At 36.8% G+C, this 27693-nt stretch overlaps 1 protein-coding gene across 1 annotated transcript in view; it reads left to right on the top strand.

The window, feature by feature from the left end:
* LOC126299387 (malonyl-CoA decarboxylase, mitochondrial-like) overlaps positions 1–23749 on the top strand; it is a 97550-nt gene extending 73801 nt beyond the window's left edge. Inside the window, exons 10-11 of the mRNA XM_049991255.1 lie at positions 3504–3609; positions 23448–23749. Coding sequence (XP_049847212.1) covers positions 3504–3609; positions 23448–23577 — 236 coding nt within the window. The 3' untranslated portion in view covers positions 23578–23749. The remainder of the gene's footprint in view (positions 1–3503; positions 3610–23447) is intronic.
* Positions 23750–27693: the final 3944 nt, after the last annotated feature.

Genomic DNA, 27693 nt, shown 5'->3' with positions numbered 1-27693 from the left:
ATAGATAAATTAAAAGAAAAGCTGGAAGAATGTAAACATTATGCCATGTATTCTTTCGTCTTTGCTGCTATCCCATTTAAATCCTGTCGGCCTAATAAACTACGAAACTAGAGTCAGACAACAGCAAATACGGATGAATATACATGTCATGTTTATAATCGTATTATTCTTATGCTGAATAGTGATACAGTCAGAAATGAAGCACAACAACTGACCAGATTTTTAAATCTAAGATGACTAATTTCTGTGCAGAATGTAATGTACTAAAGAGGCGTCTGCAAAGTTTTCAAACGGAGAAAATTTTTCGCTAAACTCTCGTTCAGAACATCTTGTATCATACACAGTCTGTTATTTGGTTCTTGTTGATCATTATCAAAGAAAACAGCAGTGTAACAACAAATAGCAGTCTTTTGCCATTGTTTCGCTTATGAGACAATTCCTCTCTTTTTTTTTATTGTAAGCGGCGGTAGTGCGCACAAAAGCAAGCCATGCCGTGAGCGGCGACAGGTCGTAAACACCCATTATCAGAATGCGACAAACAATGCATGACAGTAAAATAATTCATTTTCAGCTTAGGGTGACGGAAACACCTATAACAAAGAGAACGGTACAGATCAAAGCAAAATAAGCAATCAATTCAAACCAGACGAAGCACGTGAAAAAGGAAGGGTACCAGTATAACTACGGATGGAGCACCTAGCACATAGCAATGGCTACTTGGTAAAGCTTAACTGTTAAGCTTACGACTTGAACCAAACTACTGTAGCTATATCTTCATCCATTCGACCTCAGTTGTGTTTCATGTTACACTGGACCAACTTTGTTTCGATTTGGAGGGGCGGTCTAAAACTTTTCTCTCACCTTAAATTTCGAGTCTCAAACTTCAGGAGCAGCCCAGATTCGGGAAGTTTTTTTCCCTTGATTTCGAGTCTCATTATTCGACTGCGGCTTAGATTCGAGTAAATACGGTAAATGAAAGTGTTGAGGTCACTCATCCCGGTATCTATACAGCACTTCAGAGAATGCTTAAGAAATGTTAACTGGGGAGATGTATATAATGAGCCAAATAAAATGATAAATGCAGCATATTTCGTGATAAATTTATATCCCTTTTTGACCATTGTTTTCCAAAGAAAATTACTAAATGTAACACCACAAACTTTTCAAAGAAACCTTGGATTACTACAGGTATTAAAGTGTCTTTGGAAAGAAAAAGAAAACTGGATGAGACAGTTAGAAGTAGTAAAGATCCAAAAGTAGTTTTATGCTATAAAAATTATTGTAACATACTGAGAAAAGTTGTAAGGAAATCAAGAAATATGTATGTTAGAGAAGAAATTAACAACTCCTGCAATGAAATCAAATAAATATGGAATATTGTTAGAAGGGAGACAGGAAAAGTAACCACTGGGGTTGGTAGTGATACTGTTAAAGAGAATGAGAACATTTTAACCAACAGTACACAGGTAGCCAATGTATTTAACAATTACTTCTTAAGTGTAGGAGAAAAAATTGGTGAGAATAGTTCAAAAGAAAAAGCCAGGCACTACATGGAAGAGTCAATTTTGAAAAATTTTAGTCAGATTAAGTTTCATCTAACAATCTCCTGTGAAATAAGTAAAATTATTAAATCTTTGAAAAATAAATGTTCTGTTGGAGTAGATGACATCTCTAACAAGTTATTCAAACAATGTGGAGCAATTACAGCTGATGTTTTGAGTCACATATGTAATGCATCACTGACTCAGGGTATTTTTCCAGACAGATTAAAATATGCCATTGTCAGGCCTCTGTAATAGAGTCTTTAAATAGTAAAATGTCACCAATAGGAATTTTCTGTGACTTGTCCAAAGTGTTTGATTGTTTGAACCATGACATTATGTTACAGAAATTACAATTCTGTGGTATAAATGGAATAGCACATGAGTGGTTTAAGTCATACATACAGAACAGGATGCAAAAGTTTCCTTATATGGGTCAACTGATTTAAATAAGTTTGCCACTTCATCTAACTGGGGTGAAATTACATTAGGTGTTCCACAGGGTTCACCCATGGGCCCCCTTCTGTTCTTGATATATGTGAACAACCTCCCTTCCTATCTTAAGCAGGAAGCCGAACTGATACTGTTTGCTGACGATACAAGCATCATTATTAATCCAGTAAGAGACAGTCCAATTGAAAATGATACAAATAAGATCTTTGGAAAAGTCATTAATTGGTTCTCTGCACATGGGCTTGCTCTAAACTTTGAAAAACACAGTACATCCAATTTTCTGCCGGAAAAAGGTGCAGTTCCTTCAATAAATATAACACATCAACAGAAGTCAGTAGCCAGGGTAGAGCATACTAAGTTTTTGGGTGTACATATATATGAGAATCGTAATTGGAAAATTCATATTTTGGATCTCCGAAAGTGACTTGCTTCAGCAACTTTTGCGATCAGAATAAATGCCAATTTTGAGGATATAGAAATTAGTAAGCTAACATACTTCGCATACTTTCACTCTCTGATGTCATACGGAATAATATTTTGGGCTAACTCAAAATTTAGACAAAAAGTATTTACTGCTCAAAAGGAAGTGGTTAGAATAATGTGTGGGGTTCATAGTTGCACATCTTGTAGGCATCTTTTTAAAAGATTGGGAATTCTTACAACAGCCTCACAATACATCTACTCACTAATGAAATTTGTTCTCAACAACATGGACCAGTTTAAAAACAACAGTGATATTCAACATTATAATACCAGAAAAAAGAAAGACTTACACTATCCTTTGCTCAACATACTTTGGCACATAAAGGAGTAAAATATGCTGCTATAAAACTTTTTGATAAATTACCAGATGCAATAAAATGTTCGACAGGCAGCAGTAATAGTTTCAAAAACAAATTGAAATCATACCTCCTTGACAACTCCTTCTATACCATAGATGAATTATTGAATATGAGTAAATAAATCTGGAGATATAATATATGCATTTTGTGCCATTTAAGGGAATGGGATAGATAATAGAAATATTTAGGTATAACACTATAATGTAAAAGAAAGGGAAAAAAAACTTGTTTCCTCTGCGCATTTCGTGTGCATTTGACACGTTACACATCATAACGGTTTTTCTGTGCTATTGATCAATGGAACACGTAACTAAGTAACTAACCAACCAAACCCTGCAGGTCTTTGCTGATTTTCCATAAAAGTGACCAGGATTTAAGTCTGTTTCTAGGGCTACATCTTGGTGTAAAGGGAGTTCTGTGTAGTCTAGAATTTTTCTCTCTGATGTTGTTTCTAACTGGGATCAGCTAATTTTGGGGCCTCTTTGCTTGCTAGGATGGGGAGCCAGGCATTTATTGTTTAATTTTGTTGTGAATGGAAAATTCAGGCTTGCTGTGTATTTATAATGTGATTCACAAAAAGTGATTGTGGTAAGCTCTAATGTAGTATAACATTGTACTCGCAGTCCTTGCAGCAATCTTTGTGTTAATGGACTTTTTGTTGTTCCAGCAAATTTCCATCTCCGAAATGGGGCTGTAATGTGGCGTCTTAATTGGAGAGCTGACTTAACTGCTCGTGGTTTAAATAATTCCTATGGAATGATGGTTAATTACAGGTATTGTGTTCTTTTAGAGCTCTTGTTGTGTGTTTAATATAACAGTATCACAAGAATAGTGTTAGTGCACTCATTACATATCAGTAGTGGGAGGTTTGCTTATTACCTTTCACATGGAAGTATTTTTGATATATTGTAAACCAACATAGATTGACAGCCTATGTTCTATGTCTTGCATGATTATCGATGCCAGAGTGCGTGAATTTCTGTGAAATTTATTAACTAACATAAGCACAAATGCCAGTCTCATAACAAAATGCAGAGTACCATAAAAATCAATGGAATATGTGGAAACACTCCAGTTCACTCTGTAGTAGTAGTAGTAGTAGTAGTAGTAGTAGTAGTAGTAGTAGTAGTAGTTGTTGTTGTTGTTGTTGTTGTGGTCTTCAGTCCTGAGACTGGTTTGATGCAGCTCTCCATGCTACTCTATCCTGTGCAAGCTTCTTCATCTCCCAGTACCTACTGCAACCTACATCCTTCTGAATCTGCTTAGTGTAGTCATCTCTTGGTCTCCCTCTACGTTTTTTACCCTCCAATACTAAATTGGTGATCCCTTGATGCTTCAGAACATGTCCTACCAACCGATCCCTTCTTCTGGTCAAGTTGTGCCACAAACGTCTCTTCTCCCTAATCCTATTCAATACCTCCTCATTAGTTAAGTGATCTACCCATCTAATCTTCAGCATTCTTCTGTAGCACCACATTTCAAATGCTTCTATTCTCTTCTTGTCCAAACTATTTATCGTCCATGTTTCACTTCCATACATGGCTACACTCCATACAAATACTTTCAGAAATGACTTCTTGACACTTAAATCTATACTCGGTGTTAACAAATTTCTCTTCTTCAGAAATGCTTTCCTCGCCATTGCCAGTCTACATTTTATATCCTCTCTACTTCGACCATCATCAGTTATTTTGCTGCCCAAATAGCAAAACTCCTTTACTACTTTAATTGTCTCATTTCCTAATCTAATTCCCTCAGCATCATCCGACTTAATTTGACTACATTCCATTATCCTCGTTTTGCTTTTGTTGATGTCCATCTTATATCCTGCTTTCAAGACACTATCCATTCCATTCAACTGCTCTTCCAAGTTCTTTGCTGTCTCTGACAGAATTACAATGTCATCGGCGAACCTCAAAGTTTTTATTTCTTCTCCATGGATTTTAAAACCTACTCCATATTTTTCTTTTGTTTCCTTCACTGCTTGCTCAATATACAGATTGAATAACATCGGGGAGAGACTACAACCCTGTCTCACTCCCTTCCCAACCACTGCTTCCCTTTCATGTCCCTCAACTCTTATAACTGCCATCTGGTTTGTGTACAAATTGTAAATAGCCTTTCGCTCCCTGTATTTTACCCCTGCCACCTTCAGAATTTGAAAGAGAGTACTCCAGTCAACACTGTCAAAAGCCTTCTCTAAGTCTACAAATGCTAGAAACATAGATTTGCCCTTCCTTAATCTAGCTTCTAAGATAAGTTGTAGGGTCAGTATTGCCTCACATGTTCCAACATTTGTACGAAATCCAAACTGATCTTCCCCGAGGTCGGCTTCTACTAGTTTTTCCATTCGTCTGTAAAGAATTCGCGTTAGTATTTTGCAGCTGTGACTTATTAAACTGATAGTTTGGTAATTTTCACATCTGTCAACACCTGCTTTCTTTGGGTTTGGAATTATTATATTCTTCTTGAAGTCTGAGGTATTTTCGTCTGTTTCATACATCTTGCTCAGCAGATGATCGAGTAAGTAAACGCAACAGTTTCTTTTTCTGAAAGTAATTTGATTTTTTTTTAGGATTCCAATAAACCATATTATTCACAACTGTTTTGGCTACAAAACCCTATTTTTCAACATAATCTCTGTTCAGTGCAACAACCTTATTCATGCATGGTACCACTATACTGGTCAGCATCAGAGCCAAAGTCTTTCTGCATCAATAACTTCCTCATCCACATACTGCTTTCCACGAAGTTCATTTTTTATTGGGCCAAACAAATGGAAGTCGGAAGGTATGAGACTGTGGCTGTAGGATGGATGACGAAGAACAGTCCAGTGAGGTTTTGTGAGCTCCTCTTGGGTGCACAGACTTGTGTGAGGCCCTGCATTGTCATGGAGAAAGAGAAGTTTGTTTGCATTTTTGTGGCGATGAATATGCTGAAGTTGTTTCTTCAGTTTCCTGATGGTAGCACAGTACACTTCAGAGTTGATCTCTGCACCATGAGGGAGGACATCAAATGGAATAACTCTTTCAGAGTCACAGACAATCGGCATGACTATGCCAGCTGAGGGTATGGCTTTGAACTTTTTCTTCTGAGGAGAGGTGGTGTGGTGCCACTCCATGGACTGCAATTTTGTTTACGGTTCAAAGCAATGAACCCATGTTTCATCACCTTTGATGATTTTTGACAAAAAATTGTCACAATCAGCCTCATAATGTGCAAGCAATTCCACACAGATGGTCCTTTGTTGCTCTTATGGTCTTCTGTTTGGCAGTGAGAAACACAGTGGGCACACATGTTGAGTATCCCAACTGGTAGACGATAGTGTCAGCACTACCAACAGAGATCGCTCGCATAAGCCACTGTGCCGACAGTCAGCTTTGTTCGCACGACAACATCAAAGTGACCACCCCGTGGAGTTGTGTAGTGGAGTGTTTGATTGTGATCCATCAGTCAGCTCGAATGAGAGTGTCTGCTCATTCTGACATTGCGGGGCTCTACTGTGTGCAACTGGTGAGCATCCTGGAGGATGGACAGGTTTGTGCGACCTTGTTGTGATGATGACAGATGCCTCACACAATGATACACTATGCTTTTGTTCGCTGATAGGTCTCTGCATGCATGTGACTATGAATATCTGTAATGCTCTACTTTTCTGCCAAATGAAACTTAGTGAAAACTTTCTGCTTGGAATACATCTCCATTATGACACCGTTTTGAAGGCTGTGTATACCACTGCCACCTATTGGAACTTCATGTAGCTATAGGGGCTGAAGTGGGAATATTGCACAATATCCCACAAGTTCCACTTTTTTTTCTACTGAAATTGGCCTAGAAAAAGATGTGTTGCATTACTTACTGATGCTCCTCATACAACCTCTTTGTGTGTGCCCATCATGGATGAGAACTAGGATGCATGCAAATACCATTTTCACCAGTAAAGTGCACTCATATTTCAATGTTGCATGACAGGACAGATACAAATCTGTCCTCCCTTTAACTTTTTCATAGGAGCAATAATAATTCCTGAGGCAGAACTGGAACTGGTAGTGGTGAATGGGTAGGGGGGGGGATGAGGGGGGGAGGGGGAGGGAAGAATGGTGAGTATTCCCATCAGTGTCACCAGTGGCTCAGAGCTGGCAGTAATCATAATCTGGGTCTCAGGGACAATAGGTTGTGGAGAAGAGGGCTTTGGAGTTTGTGCCTCTGCAGTCACCATGGCTGGTGCTTCCTCTGTTGCACAAAATGGTTCATCCTCCTGCAGTTATGTGCTTATCATTGCAAGTGATAGTCTCCGCATAACAGTCTCACTGTGGAGGAGGAAGAAGTACTTAAGATTTGCCAGGGGCTGAGATGAGGAATTTTAATTGTCCTTGTATTGCATGTTACTGAGAGGCCGCACTGTAGGCTAGGGTCGGCTGTGGTTCACAGTCTATCACAGTTACTTGGGTCCTGCCATGGTTTTATCAGGGTGTCTCATTCTTTAGGTTTCATGGCCAAAACTAGTTTCAGTGCCACACAGGTTTCTCCTGTTTGGCTACAACCCTGTTACCTGTGATGATCCCTTTGGTCCACCATGGTTTACAGCCAAATTTGTGAGTCCTGGCCAGTGTGCATATATAGTATTACAGGTGTCTTCATGGTACCTGTGCTCCCAGAGTCAGGAGCACCAAGTTGAAGATCATCAGTTGTTTGCAACCATGTAAACTCACTGCCAGTCTGCTGCTATTTACTGTGGTGACATGCTAGTAAGCATGGAAGCATGTCAGAGTGCCCTCAGGAATTTTTGTTCCATGTAATTCATCTGGGACTTAAATGTTTGTGCTAGATACTTTGCCTCATAATTGGGCACTTAATAGAAAGAAGAGGCAGTGAGATTTATTAATTAATTGCTTTGAAAAAAAGGAGTGGAGTGTGCCGTAGATATATTTTGGACCATTATCTTAAAGTTTTCTTAGGTGACTGTCTATGGCTGTTAAACGTTTAAAAAAAAGCATATTTGCACCATCAGCTCTACAATTGTATATTTATTCTCTACTCATTTCATTTACAACAACCATCCTCGCAGGAGAAAAACAGTATACATCAATCACAAAAATGTATTTTTGATTCATTGATGTATACTATTTGTTTTCCATGAAGATAGTTGTATCTGAAACTGGTAGAGAATAAATGTACAATTGTACAGTTGATGGCACAAATATGCTTTTTTCATTATCTTATTATATAGTGAGTAGTGCTCCCTTTATTACCGAATATAGTTTCCGTTGCGCATATTGTAGATTAGGTCATCATAGGTGATATCTGGGCAACATAAAGACCATTTGAAAGAGCACCCTATATAATAACCACATAACCTCTGAACTTGGTGTACAAAATCAATCTTTACCGATTCCCCTTGATCAGGCTGTTGTGGCTCGCATGCCTGCCCGATTGCAACTTGGCAAGCAGGGTCACAGGGCAGGCAGGGATTGGCAAATAGCGGATGTGAGGGCAGTCTTGCAGCTGGGCCGTAGCGTATATGGGTGTGGTCTACTGGTCAAGCTCAAGCAGACAGCTGTGGTGAAGCAGGTTGCATATGCGTAGAATTCATGGAATCAGGCCATCTGGAAAGTTGCCAATGCCACCTACACCTGCCTGCGAGCAAGATTAGGGTCAGTTGCAAGTGCTCATGCTTAACGTTGCAGCATTGGGGCAGCCTTTCATAGATGATAAGGGTTATGCCAAAGGGAAAATTGCTACTTTGAAGCTGATATGTTGGTACACAAGATTAGCAGGGCTGGACAGCGTGTTTGATAATAGCAGGCCAATGCCTTCATTCTATACATTAGTCTGTGTGCCTGATGGAGTAGTTGGAAAATGTGATGACAAAGCTTGGATGTGATTATCTTTATGCACACAGACTTCTGTGATCAGTGTCAATACCCTATGCCTAATATTTAGTCTGAGGTACAATTAAATGTAGTGCCAGTTACATGGTTTTGTGGGGGTTCTTTGGCTAACTGTGAGAGGTATACTGAGGTACTTTCCATAGAGACAGGTCCTGATCAGTTAATTTAGTAACTTCCCATGATATTACTGAGAGTTAGTTCAGTGTGTCATGATGTCTTCACCTAACAGTAGACGAAGTGCTTCCTGCCTGTGAAAGTAATGCTTGAAACCTATTGATAGACATGATAGGGATTTGTCATTGGTTTGTTTAGTGGTAGGCTGGTGTTCACATAGCTACAATTGCCTGAAAGCAAGGTCCACTGTTGCAGTTGTTTATCGGATAGGTTCATCAATGTGTCAAAAAGTGAAATTAGTATCTTGTGGTCCATAGTAAACTAAAATGTAGTGTAGTCCCTTGAGGAAAAAAAATGAAACTAATTAATACTCTCAATGCCATATATTGTGAATGTAATTCATTTGTGACATTGGTAATGTTGCGGACATGTATGTGATATGTTGCCAAGTGGTAATTGGTGGGGCGATGGCTTGCATCTTGTGTGACAGCATGGCTCATACTCCATTGTGATGTATTTTGTGAGGTATTGATAACAAAAACTAAATGGCAGGTGTAATTTAACAAGGACCATGGCTACGAGTAGATACCAGTGCTTCTATAATTTTGAGAAACTGCTTGATAAACAGTAGACAACTGAAATTTGACTCCATCCCTCCCCCTCCCCCATTTTATGAATCTGCGTGAGTGTGTGCTGAATTTGTTGATAGCTGTTGTTCAGCAGGTGTGATGCATTTTCCTAAAAGGTCAATCATCAGTTGCACAAAAATTTTATTGAAGTCACTTTACTGGTCTCAACAGGGTAATCTGTCATCTTCAGAAGTCTGATATCATCAAATAAGGATGGATGATAAAGGTGTCATACAAATAATTAATAAAAATATAAAAACTTAATTAAAACAAATGTACAATGGTTTAGCAACAAAAAAGTATAACAGATTTGCTTAAACAAATGTACAATAGTTGAGCTTAAGAAAAACCATGCCCATTTGTTTAAGAAGCAATGAATAGTGTCACACCATAAAAAATACATGTTTTCTGTGATGAGTAGCAACTGGCAGACTGTCACATCACATATAATACATAATATATGCAACACATAGCAATCAACAGACTGATTGCAGGTAACTGGTATATTTTGTGATCTGTGTATATCACAATATCCTTTTAAGTAAATTAGAATATTATGGTGTAACAGGAAATGTTGCAAAATGTTTCAAATCTTATATCTCTGGCAAGAAACAAAGGGTGTTATTAGGAAAGAGACATGTATTAAGCTATCAGGCATCATCCAACTGGGAACTAATAACATGTGGGGTCCCACAAGGTTCCATCTTAGGGCCCTTACTTTTTATTGTGTATATCAATTACCTTTCATCACCAGATGCTAAGTTTATTTTGTTTGCCGATGATACGAACATTGCAATAAATAGCAAATGAAGTGTGGTCTTAGAAATATCGGCTAATAAAATGGTTCCTAGCCAGTTCTTTGTCTCTAAACTTTGAAGAAACACACTACATGTAGCTCAGAACTTGTAAGGGGTTTCCCACGAGTATATGCCTAACATATGATGACAAGCAGATAGAAGAAGTGGACAGTGTTAAATTCTTGGGATTACAGCTTAATAATAAATTCAACTGGGAGGAGCACACCACAGAACTGCCGAGTGTCTTAACAAATCTCTATTTGCAATGTGAATTGTGTCAGACATAGAGGATATAAAAATGAAAATGCTGGTGTACTATGCTTGCTTTCATTCCATAATGTCATATGGGATTACTTGTGGGCTAATTCATCAAACCAAGCTAAAGTTTTTCAGGCACAAAAACATGCAGTAAGAGTTAAATGTTGTGTGAACTCAAGAACATCCTGCAGAAGCCTGTTTAGGGAACTAGGGATACTAACTACTGCTTCCCAATATATTTATTCCTTAATGAAATTTTTTATTAAAGATATATCACTTTTTCAAACCAATAGTTCAATTCATGGACTCAATACTAGAAATAACAATAATCTTGACAAGGATTTAAAGTCACTTACTCTTGTACACAAAGGTTTGCATTATTCAGGAACATGCATTTTCAATAAATTGCCAGCAACAATAAAAAGCTTAACAACCAATGAAATTCAGTTTAAGAGAAGCCTAAAGGATTTATTGGTGGCCAACTCCTCCTCCTCCTCCATTGATGACTTTCTCAGTAGAACCAACTGGTTGGTGTGTGTAAGTGCAATATAACTTCTGCACCATTTCAGTGCAGTAATGTGTCGATTGTAAATAAGTATTGTAATTGTTCTGTTATATGTTTATTACCTTATAAATTAAAAAGGCATTTATTTTAAATTCAGTGCATTAATGCAATCTTAGTTAATGAGTATTTGTAAAATAATTCTTTCATATAGTGTTCATTTAAAAAAATGACGATCATTCCAGTTGGGACCTATGGAAGGTACATTAGTTTATTTGTTTCAGTTGTAAATATTTGTCATGTATTATTGTTTTTCTGACATGTTCTGCATTCTGGAGGACCTCCTCACTGTGGATCAATTTGAATGAAAGTAAATCTAATCTAATAACATGAAGTGAACTGATCACACATATATACAAAATAGGTGTGCTAGCGCCCATAGAACCTTAATAAAATTATACAAATTAGGAGTGCTAAAACCATATAAAATGTTTAACGTAAGCATTTAAAGAGATAGTTAAATATTGGTTCAAATGCTCAGTGACCAATCAAGTATAAAAATCAAATTACATGTAAAGGGAGCTAGCATCCATTGTACTTCATGAAACCATATAAAATGTTTAATGTAAGCATTTAGAAACACGATTAAATGTCATATCACCTGCTTAGCTTGCTGTTGCACATTTGATCCAATGTTTAATTGTCTTTTTAAATTGTGGTGCTAAACATTTTATGTGGTTTTAAAAGGTTCTATGGATATTACACTCCTACTTTGTATATGGGCATGATCAATTCCCTTCAAGTTATCAGTTAGGTGGTTGCTACACATCGCATATATTAATTACTTTTTGTGATGTGGTACTACTGTTTCTATAATGAAGCGACAGTGAAACCCCACTTTTACACTTTTCAAGGGACTTCAAAAAAATGGTGTAAAATGCGGGAAAATGTAAAATGTGGGAAATAATGTTTTAAGCTGTAAAAGTTACGTACGGGATACCCCCTTGCACTTTATGTATGATGTATGCACATAACAGGCATCAAAATACTTGTCAGGGCCTTTTTTATTATCTGATAAAGGTTTCTTATTTAATAAGAACTGCTGATGTAACTAGAATTGATAACTGTCAGGGAAGTGAAAACATTTGACCTAATTTCAAATGTCATAATCGATGTTTTTGAAAAGCCTGCAGCTGTCATTCATTACTCAAATAATGAAATACTTCACTAGTTACTTATTTTGTCATGCTTAATGACATGTTTCTAGAATTTTTAATTTCAAACATCGTCATTGATGTTTTTGGAAAGCCTGCAGCTGTCATTCATTATTTAAATAATGAAATACCGCACTAGTTACGTATTTCTTCATGCTTAACATGACATGTTTCAAGAATTTTTTCTCATTGTCAAGTGCAAATATGTAAATAAGTATTTTGTATAGTGTTTGGATATGTGTTATTCTGCGTCTATTGCACTGTACTCAGCTTTTTGAGGTTATCAGGTACTGTGCCTCATCAGTTAAGTAGAAAACCACAAACACACATGCAAACTATCACTCACATTGTTTGTTTGTGTAACATCACAAAAAATACATACGTAAATACTGCACTTGACAACGAGAATAAATTCTTGAAATATGTTTTGCTGATCATGAATAAATTATTTAACCGGTGCTGTGTTTACACTAAAACATCTGAGCAACACAAAGTGAATGATGGTGTCAGTTAGCACTCTCCACGTGGCCATATGCCGAAACACGCTAAATACGGTTCGACAAAGGTGTCATGCTGATCACAACAATTACGAAACAGCATTTACGCAGTAGAGACAGTTTGAAAATGGTTGTCATTGTTCATGATATCTTCATTCAAACAAACCTAGTTACTCCCATCAACCACCATGCCACATAGAGCTAGGCAGTGGCGGGAGATAGGCATGAATTGTTACAACGTTTACTCATTTACCCGTTCAATACCACTGAATAGAGTGCCTGGTGTCAAGAAACTTAACCACTTAATATTTGTAAGCACTACTGGATGGCCAACATTATGCCAGCATCATACTTTCTCCCCCAACATTTTTTCATAATGCGTACATTGCAGGAAAATTATAAACATGTTGATGCAAAATTGGGTGCAAATTAACATTGTGGGCATAGGAAATTTGACGGGACCGATAAAAAATGTCGTAAACAGCAGGAAAACGTTAATTCCGTTATTTGTAGGATGCATATATCATCTGATTCTTATTGGATATGAGCATACCTATGAATTAAGCCAGTATCAAACTTCTGAGGATAACAGATTAATCTGTTGAAACCAGAAAAATGAATGTGATAAAACTTTTGTGTAGCTGATGACTGATTTTTATTTTGGTGAAAAGAAAATCTGTGTGGTGTGTGCAATGAATTTGCTGCAATAGCTCATTTTACCCAGGAATAACTGGACCTACTTGTAGTTTTTAGGCAATGAGTGATTGCCAGGTTGTTTGGCATGGTCTTTTGCTCCTTTTGCATTTGAGCCCTATGAAGTAGAGTTTATTAAATAACTTTTTTATATTAGTGAGGTGTTGCTCCTGGGTAGATCATATGACCATTAAGGGCAGCAAGATAATTTGCAACTTGCAGCATACTCTACATCAGCTACTGTAAGTATTTTTAGAATATTATGGTTGTGCAGTTGACTGCCAATGGGCGTGTAATATATTAATATAGCCCACATGGTTTGTTAATACCATGAAACATTTTGACTCTGCATTTAATGCAACTAACTGCAGGTACACATTAGAATCACCACAGACTCTCCCTGTGACATTGGGATTATTAATCACCATCATGTGTAAGACGCACGTGCTAGGTGAGGTCTATGTCAATACACCCTGTACATGTAAGTGATTGAGTTCAGAATTAACTACTTTCATCATAGTGAAAGGCATATGCTTACCTTTGTACAAATGAGAAGTAGCAATATATATTAAGAAATGTGAAACATGAAATTTTGTACTGTCCACAGTTTACATCAAAATAAATCAAATTATTCCTTTCACACTCATTCAAAAGTCAATAAATGACATGACATTAAAAATAATATTAACTAATCTTTTTATTTGTAAACCAAAGTCTACAAAAGTATCCAACTCAAAAAGTTAGATGGTACTGGTGAAAGAACAGTTAATAATGTTATAGGTTTGCATGCTTATGAATAATTTGTTAAACTTTGATTTGGGCTTTTAAAGCAATAGGTTGGATACTGTATCTTACCATAGTTTTCCCCCTACGAATGTGGCGAGCTGGAACATGAGTATTTTTCAGCATTAAGGGTACAGAGACTACTGTAATGACTTGGAATTCATTTTCACTCATTGGGATCATCAGTTTGCACCCATTGGGATCATCAGTTTGATTTGAGTGCTGTAATAAACTATTGGCACCAACCTGATACTGTGCTGTACATTGATACACATAGACGAAGTGGCTACATGACCACAACTGTTACAAACAAAAAACATGTCATGTTGTGATCCGAACAGTCATGGCATCTGTGACTACAGAAAAACTCAGTGTATGATTTTTGTGTTTTTGTTTCACTATTCTTGTGTGAGGAGCATTGTGACAATGAAATTGTCCAGTCAGCAGTTGAGCTTAGCAGACAATGTTGCCAATGCTGCACTTGTGCTATGCCTAAGTCAGTGTCAAGTGAACATTGTGCAACTGACAAAACATCAAAAGACTGCGCTATCAAAAACCTCACTTACACTGCGGTCAGATTTTCTCTGAGTGACATCTCAAATGTTCTGTTTAAGAGCTAGATGCACAACAGCATCGCAAATTATAGACTCACAGTAGGACGTCTTACACTGTGAGGAGAGAAAGCTACACCTTAAACTAAAACCTTTAGATTGGTCATCTAGGCATTGTAAGGTTGCTTCTTTCTGACTTTTGATTAAATCTTAGTGCAGCAACGGCTACATCTGTTGGTGTCACAAAATGCAAGGACTGAAAGCTGCACAAGTCTTTGAACCACACACTTCTGGGCTCTGCATGTGGTTCCCATTTGCAAACAGAATCCTACATTTGAGTACTAGAAGACAGCAGCAGTGCTGGCACTCTGTTTCTTTTCCTCTAACAAAGGCAACTGTCAACCAATTACTTCATCCACAAACTTTGTGAGGCCCATAAAGAGAAGTCATACTTTCATCTTCTAAGGACATATGGGTCTCCAATAAGTTATTGATAATCTTTCATCCTTTATTTCTATACCCTCTTAAGTCTTACAAAAAGGGAAGTAGTTTCTGTGCTGCCATTCCTTCAGATGAATAATTGCTCAGCTTTCAATGATTCTTGTAAACAAGTGAGAGCCAAGCTGCAGTACCAGCTGTTAGTGTGGGCTTTTACATAGTGTTCAGACTGGAAGTCCTTGCTGCTGTCTCAAGATCACACATTGTGTCATAAACACAGAAATAAAACTAGAGACATTCTGTAATAACTGTTTTTCATTAACTAATTGTAAACAGAAAAGCACTACCATTAAGTACCACTTCATTAAATAATTATATTAAAATACTGTGTAAGAGGAAGTGGGAGCTGTAACAAAGTACAGAATACAGTCTCGGATGTAATTGGATGCAACTGATGAGGGTTTTCAGAACTCCATCGTTGACTGTTCTGCAAGTTTATGTACCCTGACAAATGTAGCCATGAAATATCAGAAAAGAAGAGCATTACAGGATCAACAAATCCATCATGCATGGGCTGCAATAGGCAACTACACTACTAATGTTGAGCAACAGTATCTGAATTGCTCAGTTGATGACCTACCATTACTTTATAATGTTTAAGTGTGTGTTTTTGCACAGTTTTGTAAGTAGATACTTGCTCAGACGCGTGTATACGAAGCTCTCTCTAAGTTAAGTCATTAATATTGAAATAAGAGCTAATCTAGTTAATATTACATTTTAGACTAGTGTATATGCTTCTTCTCAAGGCTATGAATTGAAGGTTTTGCTTTTCTGACCATATTTAGATCGAAAAGGAATTATTTTGTAAAAGGTTGGTAGTCACTAGTTTTGTTTACGTTTTTTAGGTGTAAATTTCGTGCTAGTGTAGATTTTCCTTTTTGACTAGATTTATCGCTTCAAAGCCAAATTAATTTGTGCTGGTCATACAGAGTTTAGGTAGTTAAAACTTTTGGAAGTCAGTTTAAAAGTTTGTTTACATTTGTGTTTGTTTACGGATTAGTAGGCTACAGTTTACGAAACTACTGTGGTCTTGTGCCAACTTATTTTCTGCTTTTGTGTTAAGTTTGTCTATCAGACAATTGTGACAAATGTGGTGGTTGCCGTAGAATTTTGAAAGAGGGGGTGTTCTGTGTAGACTGTAAGTTATGGTTTCATTGAGGCGAAGTAGTGGCGAGGAAACGAGAGTAGAAAATAAGGCTCTTACATGGCAGTGTAGGTTATGTACAAAGGACAGAAAAATTGCAGAACAGGAGGCAAAAATTTGTGCCCTTAAGGCTGAATTAGAAAACACAAACTTGGAATTATGTAAATTGTTGTTGTTGTTGTCTTCAGTCCTGAGACTGGTTTGATGCAGCTCTCCATGCTACTCTATCCTGTGCAAGCTTCTTCATCTCCCAGAACCCACTGCAACCCACATCCTTCTGAATCTGCTTAGTGTAGTCGTCCCTTGGTATCCCTCTATGATTTTTACCCTCTACGCTGCTCTCCAATACTAAATTGGTGATCACTTGATGCCTCAGAACATGTCCTACCAACCGATCCCTTCATCTGGTCAAGTTTTGCCACAAACTTCTCTTCTCCCCAATCCTGTTCAATACTTCCTCATTAGTTATGTGATATACCCATCTAATCTTCAGCATTCTTCTGTAGCACGACATTTCGAAAGCTTCTATTCTCTTCTTGTCCAAACTATTTATCGTCCATGTTTCACTTCTATACATGGCTACACTCCATACAAATACTTTCAGAAAAGACTTCCTGACACTTAAATCTATACTCGATGTTAACAAATTTCTCTTCTTCAGAAACGCTTTCCTTGCCATTGCCAGTCTACATTTGATATCCTCTATACTTCGACCCATCATCAGTTATTTTGCTCCCCAAATAGCAAAATTCCTTTACTACTTTAAGTGTCTCATTTCCTAATCTAATTCCCTCAGCATCACCTGACTTAATTCGACTACATTCCATTATCCTCATTTTGCTTTTGTTGATGTTCATCTTATATCCTCCTTTCAAGACACTATCCATTCCATTCAACTGCTCTTCCAAGTCCTTTGCTGTGTCTGACAGAATTATGATGTCATCGGCAAACCTCAAAGTTTTTATTTCTTCTCCATGGATTTTAATACCTACTCCAAATTTGTCTTTTGTTTCCTTTACTGCTTGCTCAATATACAGATTGAATAACATTGGGGAGAGACTACAACCCTGTCTCACTCCCTTCCCAACCACTGCTTCCCTTTCATGTCCCTCAACTCTTATAACTGCCATCTGGTTTCTGTACAAACTGTAAATAGCCTTTCGCTCCCTGTATTTTACCCCTGCCACCTTCAGAATTTGAAAGAGAGTATTCCAGTCAACATTGTCAAAAGCTTTCTCTAAGTCTACAAATACTAGAAACATAGGTTTGCCCTTCCGTAATCTAGCTTCTAAGATAAGGAGGAAAAAGAGACTGAGAACTGGGGAAAGGTAGCAAGCAAAGGGCGAAAAAGGGAAACAGTTGAAAAAACTCCAGAAATTCAATTAGTAAATCAGTTTGGGTTGCTATCTGAAGTGGAGGAAGGGCTTCATCCAGATGTAGTTGAAAGTAGGTTGATGCAGAATATTAGCTTAAAGAAAAAAGACAGGTTGGGATCAAACCAGAATAGGAAAAGAATAATTTTGCTTATAGACAGGAGCTTCAGGAGAAATTAGGTGCTGGGTACCAGGTCACAAGTTTTGTGAAACCAAGTGCTAGCCTTAGCCAGGTGACAGAAAACTTAGGTCAGCTATGCAGGGACTTTGAGAAGGAAGATCAGGTAATTATAGTTGGGGGAGCAGGAAACAGCCTGGCTATGAATCTCAAGATACAGTATTAGGAGTGACCTGGATAAAATAGGAGCAGACACTGAGCACACAAATGTGGGGTTTGTGGAGGTCTTTCAGTGCCATGATCAGCCCTGGGTAAACACTGCTGTAAGGCATGTTAACACTGAGCTGAACAGCATGCTCCAGACACCGACAAAATCTCACATAAGTGTTGTTCCAGTAAATGCTACTGGTAGGTGGGGATACACTACACATGGCCTGCACCTCAATAGGTTGGGGAAAAGTAAATTAGCTTCTCTATTAGCAAAAACTCTAAGGGGGTCCACAGTCACACAGGGGGGTGATACCTGTGGTTAATGGGTCCAGGCAGACAGGTTTTTAGGTTAAAGCCAAAGTCCAGAAAGATTACAATCAAGATAAATAGAATAAAAGAAACTTCACGTACAGTTAATTGGGGTAAAGCCAAGGGCAGTATCAACATACTTCATCAAAATATCAGGAGAACAAAATATAAAGGAGATGAGCTATCAGTGTGTTTAGATGATCTCAAAACTAAGAATGAGATTGATATAATCTGTCTGTCTGAACACCATGTAACTGTGGGCATGGATAGTGTCAGTATAAGTGGGTATAATTTAGCATCTTACACTTGTAGATCTAGGATGGATGGAGGAGGAGTTGCCATTTTCGAAAAACAAAGGTATAAATGCAAAACTGTAGCAGTAAGAAAATTTAGTGTTGATGAGCACTTTGAGGTTTGTGCGTGTGAACTTAAGCTAGATAATGTACTATTGATATTAGCAACAATGTACAGGTCCCCATTTGGAGACTGAGAGCTGTTCATCAAAAAAGTTTGACTCCCTATTTTGCTGTCTGTCAGATAGAAAGAAGAAGTTATTAATCTGTGGCAATTTTAATGTAAACTTCCTTAGTAATTCTGATAGGAAAAGTGAACTAGAAGTGTTATTAAAAACATATAACTTACTATCAGTGATCAGTTTCCCTACACGTATAGCTCGGGGCAGTAGCACGCTAATAGATAATGTATTTGTATAGAAAGAGGATGTAAAACAAACACGTGCTTTCCGTGTGGTAAATGCATTGTCAGACAACTGATTAATTTACAAAATCTAACAGGGTGTACAGTTTGGAAACCATTAAGTGAAAGTGTGAGGTCACTCAACCCGGTATCTATACAAGCACTTCAGAGAAAGCTTAAGAAATGTTAATTGGTGAGATGTATATAATGAACTAAATGCTAATGATAAGTGCAGCATATTTCTTGATAAATTTATATCCCTTATTGAACATTGTTTTTCAAAGAAAATTACTAAATGTAACACCACAAACTTTTCAAAAAAACCTTGGATTACTACAGGTATTGAAGTGTCTTCAGAAAGAAAAAGAAAATTGTATGAGACGGCAAGAACTAGTAAAGATCCAGAAGTAGTTTTACACTATAAAAATTATTGTAACATACTGAGAAAAGTTGTAAAGAAATCAAGAAATATGTATGTTGGAGAAGAAATTAACAACTCCAGCAATAAAATCAAATCAATATCGAATGTTGTTAGAAAGGAGACAGGAAAAGTAACCACTGTGGTAGGTAGTGTTACTGTTGAAGAGAATGAGACCATTTTAACCAACAGTACACAGGTAGCCAATGTATTTAACAATCACTTCTTAAGTGTAGGAGAAAAAATTAGTGAGAATAGTTCAAAAGAAAAAGCCAGGCAGTACATGGAAGAGTCAGTTTTGAAAAATTTTAGTCAGATTAAGTTTCATCTAACAGTCTCTTGTGTAATAAGTAAAATTATTAAATCTTTGAAAAATAAATGTTCTGTTGGAGTAGATGACATCTCTAACAAGTTATTCAAACAATGTGGAGCAATTACAGCTGATGTTTTGAATCACATATGTAATGCATCACTGACTCAGGGTATTTTTCCAGACAGATTAAAATATGCCATTGTCAGGCCTCTGTAATAGAGTCTTTAAATAGTAAAATGTCACCAATAGGAATTTTCTGTGACTTGTCCAAAGTGTTTGATTGTTTGAACCATGACATTATGTTACAGAAATTACAATTCTGTGGTATAAATGGAATAGCACATGAGTGGTTTAAGTCATACATACAGAACAGGATGCAAAAGTTTCCTTATATGGGTCAACTGATTTAAATAAGTTTGCCACTTCATCTAACTGGGGTGAAATTACATTAGGTGTTCCACAGGGTTCACCCATGGGCCCCCTTCTGTTCTTGATATATGTGAACAACCTCCCTTCCTATCTTAAGCAGGAAGCCGAACTGATACTGTTTGCTGACGATACAAGCATCATTATTAATCCAGTAAGAGACAGTCCAATTGAAAATGATACAAATAAGATCTTTGGAAAAGTCATTAATTGGTTCTCTGCACATGGGCTTGCTCTAAACTTTGAAAAACACAGTACATCCAATTTTCTGCTGGAAAAAGGTGCAGTTCCTTCAATAAATATAACACATCAACAGAAGTCAGTAGCCAGGGTAGAGCATACTAAGTTTTTGGGTGTACATATATATGAGAATCGTAATTGGAAAATTCATATTTTGGATCTCCGAAAGTGACTTGCTTCAGCAACTTTTGCGATCAGAATAAATGCCAATTTTGAGGATATAGAAATTAGTAAGCTAACATACTTCGCATACTTTCACTCTCTGATGTCATACGGAATAATATTTTGGGCTAACTCAAAATTTAGACAAAAAGTATTCACTGCTCAAAAGGAAGTGGTTAGAATAATGTGTGGGGTTCATAGTTGCACATCTTGTAGGCATCTTTTTAAAAGATTGGGAATTCTTACAACAGGCTCACAATACATCTACTCCTAATGAAATTTGTTCTCAACAACATGGACCAGTTTAAAAACAACAGTGATATTCAACATTATAATACCAGAAAAAAGAAATATTTACACTATCCTTTGCTCAACCTATTTTGGCACATAACGGAGTAAAATATGCTGCTATAAAAATTTTCCACAATTTACCAGATGAAATAAGGTGTCTGACAGACAGCAGTAATAGTTTCAAAAAGTAAATTGAAATCATATCTCCTTGACAACTCCTTCTGTACCATAGATGAATTCTTAAATAGGAATAAATAACTCTATAAATATTCTATATGCATTTTGTGCCATTTAAGGAAATGGGATAAATAATAGAAATATTAACATTTAACTCTGTATTGTAATACATATATATTAAAAAATTTTGTTTCGTATGTGCATTTCTTGTGCACTTGACATATTCCACGTCATAACGGCTACCGTACCATGTGATTAATCAATGAAACACACAACCATTTAACTAGCTAACTGACACGTCAGTCTCAAGTGCTAAATGGCACAACAGTTTTCTTGGAATTCTTTCCAACTATTTAACTCAGTTAGTTTGGCTAAAACCAACACACTGCCCACCAAAGTATGAGGAATGGGGCCAAATTACGTGTGATGATAAGAGCCTTCTTCCCTCCAGTATTAGTACTTGTGCGACATGTGATGTGACACCTGTGTTGTATGTGAAAAGCCCTGTATTTTCTTTGCAATAATGATAAGCAACTTTAGTTAGTTATTTGAGTAGATATCTGAGAAATAAACTACACTTTCACTAAAAGTAATTTTTGTTAAACTGGTTATACTGTAATATACTTTTGTTTGGTGTATTAGCTTAATCCTTACTGGTATTGGAGAGGGAAAAGCCATTGCCATGCTGAATGAGCCAGTCTGACATCTTAACAAATCAAAACCTAATATAAAAAAAAGCTCAACACATCTGAGCCATGCTGCTTCTTTCTGTCATAACACTAGGTTACAATAGATGACTCATTTGGTTTCAAGATATATTATTTTCTAAAATCTTACATAAACAGTAATGCATTGATGTAAAAATTCAGCATGGAATATAATCTTTGTGTATGAGGATAGATCCCTACTCACCAAGTAGGTGTTAAAACAGGACAGAAAATTCTACAGATTTTTGACAAAGTGATTCTTCATATCTCAGCCATGGAAAGAGTAGAAGTAATCATTCACAGTATCATTCATATGTTGTGTGGTAGACATCCACATAAACAAGATTCAACTTGTAACTAAGCATTCAACAATGCCCTTCCTGAGGGGGGAAAAAAAACAAAAAAAAAAAAAAAAAACGAGAAGACCAAATTATGTGCTTCACTGGTCTTGTTTACCCCTTTGTTACATGAAACCTCAGATATTGTGAGTTAACAGCACATGACTTCCTCAAAATTACCTGAAGAAGTGTGCTTACTGGCATTTATCAAACAATATACCATTTCTACTATGAATATCAAGGACAAGTTAGTACTGTGAATGGTATGAACAAACTAGATTATTATTTGAAAATTATATATGACAAAAAATACTTATAAAATTGGAAGATAACCCATTAAGTTTTTTTTACAGTAGATGGAGTAAAGGTAACTGCTCAGTATACAGTTAACACACTCAGGTGGTCAACAGGCACGTAAACATGATACCAAATCTTCTATCATAAAATCCTCCAACTCTTCAGAGCATACAAATACCTGCCCCTCATGAAACAAGTACTACAAAAAGAAATGTTCATGGCACAGACATTTGTGAACTACCTCTACTTACATTTTGTATATGTGTGTGTCAGCTACTCAGTGCCACATCTGTACAATGAGTGATTACCTTCACTCCTTCAAATATTCATATTCCAGCCATAAATTTGTAAATTGTAAATACATATTGCATAAAAGCTTTGTGAGGTGTGGCAGTCATATTCTGCCCTTATAATAAAACTCCCACCTGTAATTCTTAAGCATTTCAACATCTCAAGCCATTTTCAAAGGAACAAAACCTTATTGATATAAAGTATCACATTATTGATATAAAGTATCACATCAAAATTAATCATGGGAAGCATACAACCAAACTTATGCTTCATGTGACTAACTTTGACAAAATACTTTTATAGGATTTTGTTCCTTTAAAAATTCTAAAACATATAAGAATTAAAGAAATATAATAAATACTAATGGTAAATATGAGAGTTTTACAAGTTTTTAGATTGTGTTGATTATTTGTTAGGTATTTGGTCCTGCATGTGCAGTAGATTTGGAAATGTGCAGTTCTGAAATCCACTAAAATATTGGTTGTAGCCCAGTACATCACTAGTACTTCAAATTTCATACTAATTATTGCACGACTACCTTGAAAATGAAGACCTTTGTATTTTTTTATATCAGAGGAACATGAGTTAGTATTTTGTAATTCTGTTAATTTCCATGTTATAAAACAAACTGATTTTGTTATGCTGGCTTTAGTACAGTCATTTCTGGTTTCCAGGTATTTTCTAGATGAAACTGAAACAAATCATCGAAACTACCAAGAAAAGCAATACATTGCAGCCTCAGAGCAAATTAGCAAACTCGCAACAGCAGCTGCGGAACTAGTCTCACTTCCATCAAAAATATAATTACCATTGATATATGGTTAAAATGTTTCCAGTCCATTTGTTATCATTACATGCGAAAATGCTAGGCTGTGCAGTTCTGTCTTTGACCAGCGTGTAAATAATGGGAAGTTGTGATTTGAAATAGTTTTGGAAACAAGTGAAAATTAAACTGTTCATTGTTTTATTACTATTATTTACAGTTTGTTTTACTGCTTATGTGTGGTCTTGTAGTCCATGCAGTACCACTCTGCTGAATGTTAACAACGGTCTGAACATACGGAACAGAGTCACAAATATGTGACTAACTCAAAAGACTTTCAGAGTGATGGAACCCTGTGCATTTTTCTGGATGGTGACTATTCATCAGAAAGAAAGGTATTGTCAGGAGTGACCCAGGGAGGTGATAGGTCCACTTTTGTTCTCTGTGTACATAAGTGGTATATCAGATAGAACGAGGCACAGTCTAAGACAGTTTTGCAGATGAAGCTATTATGTGCAGGGGAATATAATCATTGAATGACTGTAGGGGCTTGGACAGAACCTTTTAATTTGTGTGATGAATGGCAGTTTATTTATCTATTTTTTAAATGGGATAAATGTAAGTTATTGTGGATGGGTGGGAGAAGAATTCCTCTAATGGTTGAATGCCATGCTGCTTGACTGTCAGATTGATCAAATATCTAGATCTAATGCAGTGACTAGAAATTGAATGTAGTACACCTAAAAAGCAGACAGCATACAGACTGCTTGTGTGGCCTATTCTTGAGTACTGCTCAGTTCTTTGGGATCCTCACCACATCAGATTAAAGAAAGATGTGGAAGCAATCCAGAGATGGGTTGTAAGCTCTGTTACCAGCTGATTCATTCAGTATGAAAATGCTTTGTGAACGTAGATGGGAATCCTTGAGAGGAAGAAGGCAGTCTTTCCATGAAACACTATTGGAAAATTTAAGGAACCAGAATTCACTTCACATCAGGACTCTAAGAACGAAATAAGAGAGATTGGGATTTGGCATAAAAAAAAAAACTACATTAGAATTTATAAATATATACCAGAAAGAGAAGCGTGACTCAGAAATATGTGCTGTGTTCGGCCATAAAAATATTTCACTGCTCATCTAGTGACATGGAGAATCCTAAGTATGAATTGCCATTTGTAAAATAAAATTTTAAAAAATCAAATAGATTAAGATTACTGTAAATCATCAGAATGTTCCTTTATGTTTCTCTGAGAAAGATTATAATTTTGAAGTATTCTACCCATTCTATGTCATAGCAAGAGACTGCATGATCCACAGAACATGAAAATAACTGGTTTATAAATCCTTTGCCCAACCTGAATTTCTATTCCAGCTTCAGTGAAGTTGCTGCATATGGAGCTCTGAAACAAAAATTTATTTCATTATTACTCTTCAGGTAATGTTGGAGAGTACAACAAAGAACCAGTCCAAAGTTGCAAATTTCACATTTTTTATTCACTTGATAACTAGTTTTGGGCAAGTAACCTTTTTAAATCATTCTAAGATAGTCAGAGATAGTATTTACAATAATGTGAAAACTGTGTCAGAAATGTACAAATGAACAGTTACAGTTATCAGTATGCACTGTAACGCTTCATTTGCACATATTTTATATCATTTTTACATTTTCAGAAATACCATATTTGACCATGTTACGACGATTTGAAAATGAGTGCCAGCCTGAAGCTAATCATCAAAATTTGCAACTTTGGACTGGTTTTCCGTTGTACGGAGTAACAGAAGTTTCTTATCCACAGCTATTCCAGCGTGCTGGAGGTTCGTAAATGTTGGAGAGATAGTAACATGTAATGATTATCACATGTGCATACACAAACAGTCACTGTCTATAAAATCTCTCTCATTTGCGGTATTCTTACAACATTCACACACAACAATGTCAAGAAGCTGTCTGCAAACAAAATTTGTGAATACGTTTCTCCAGTTTCTGCATATCACAGTTTCTGCATATCGCTGGCAATCCAATTATACAAGTTACTTGCAGATAGTAATTACTAGAACTCTGTAAGTAATTTTTGGTTAACTCAAACGTTATGCCACTTTGTGATGGCTGAGTGATATTTCTGCTCTTCCAGTTGTATAACTTCATGCTACCACAATGCATTGGACTAATGTTATATAGCAGCTGTTTCACCGAGTATGATGAGCTTACAGGACAACGCAGTCCTAACAGCACAGCGTTACTGTTAGAGGACATCTGTCAGTCAGGATCAGTTTTATATTTTTGTATACATTATCTGTTTTTTTAGACATATTGTAGGTTATCAAAATATTTCTCATGTATTCCATACTTTAGTACCCACAGTGCTCATAAATTACATAGATTGTGTTCTCTGATCAGAAACCTGTTTTTCCAATACTCTTTTGACCGTAGGAAATAGCAAAATGTAGCCACTTGTTTAGTGGAGGTAAAAGTAAAGCTGCATTCTCAATACAGTTCTGTACACTGTGTCTCCAGATGTGAATGGGACAGTGGAGCCCACGTACACTGTTCAGCCTGCCATGAAGGGCCATTTTGAGCTTGGACTTTGCACACATAGTTGTATTATGGCAACAGGTGTTGTCAGCAAGGGAAGTTGTCTACACTATTCAATAGAATATTTACCTGCTAATGTGAGACATATAATGTGGAACATCTGCCTCATACTGATTATGTGTAGTGAACAACACAAGCTGATGGCCACTAACTACAAAGTATGGGTCATAGGCACCCCAAACAGAAAAAGAAAATTTTTTGGGAGAACCTGGGAAGAGTGTGTCAATCCAAATAGTATTCGACCATTTTCACAGGATCAGTTCTGCATAGAAGAGCGGATGGGCCCTATATTATTTGATTGTGTAATTGCCAATCAATCATTGGCAACAGCTGTGTCTGTTAAATACCTGCAAGTCAGCATATGGAGAGATTCAAAGTGGAGCAACCACAAAAAACTGACGGTATTTTGTTCAAAACTGATATTTTATGCCTGCAAATGTGTACAAAGTACAAGCTGATTCTTGCAAATCAGAAACAGCTACCAGTCACTGTTAATAATGCTGTTTATTTACACAAATATTACCATTACTGGTTTCAAAGTGACAGGTCCATCTTCAGATGGCTATTCAGATTTAGATTACATTTGTTGTTTACATTAGTTGTCAGCTGTGGTCTTTTTTTTTTTCCCCTCCTCATGGGGGTAGGTGGGTAGGTGTGGAGGAGGGGGGAGAGAGCTGACAACTAATTTAAACGACAAATGTAATATAAATGTGAACAACAGCTGTCTGTAGATGAACCTGTCAGTTTGAAACTGAAAACAATATTACTTGTGTAAATAAATAGCGTTTTATCAGTGGCTGGTTGCTGTTTCCTTTTCTGCAAGAATGAACTTATATTCTGCACATAAAACTAATTGTTGGAATGGCAGATGCCACATTGAGAAACAATTGAAGAATCTGTAAGAAGTGTAGCCCACACATAATACCTTAAAAAATCCTCATTTGACTGGTAAATGAGTATTGTTACAGCCTGGGACCACTGCCAGCTAAGACCGATAGAGGAAATAGAGAAGTTTCAAAGTAGAGCAGCAAAGTTGTTAAGAGATTCATTTAGTAAGTTCATTTGACTCCATAGGTAAATGCTACAAGAGAGATGTTGTGTATGATGGAGTAGTGTACTGTTAAAATTCTCAGAGTGTACATTTGTAGAAGAGCCAATCAATATATTGGTTCTTCCTACATGTATCTCTTGAGAAGACCACAAAGTTAAAATTCGTGAGATATAAAGAAACACATACACTGACGCTTACCAAAAGTGAGTCTGCATAATAATTGGAATTACACAGTAGACAGGCAGTGACAGTGGTTCACAAAGAGTATTGTCCAGTTATGGAGTATAGATGTAGAGGTATGAGGCTTGCCCAGAAAGTAATGCGCTGCATGTTTTTTCTTCAAAAATTCTTATTGAACATAATGAGAATTACACACACGAAAGAATGGTGTTTTATCTACACACCCTGTTTTCCATGTAATCTCCATCCCATTCTGTGGCCATCCTCCAGTGCGAAACAAGGGCGTGTATGTCCTGCCTGTACCAGTCCCTGTCCTGGTGGCAGAGTCAATG

Source organism: Schistocerca gregaria, chromosome X, assembly GCF_023897955.1.
Source record: "Schistocerca gregaria isolate iqSchGreg1 chromosome X, iqSchGreg1.2, whole genome shotgun sequence".
In the NCBI taxonomy this organism is placed as follows: Eukaryota; Metazoa; Arthropoda; class Insecta; order Orthoptera; family Acrididae; genus Schistocerca; species Schistocerca gregaria.
This window is presented reverse-complemented; position numbering and strand designations above follow the sequence as displayed.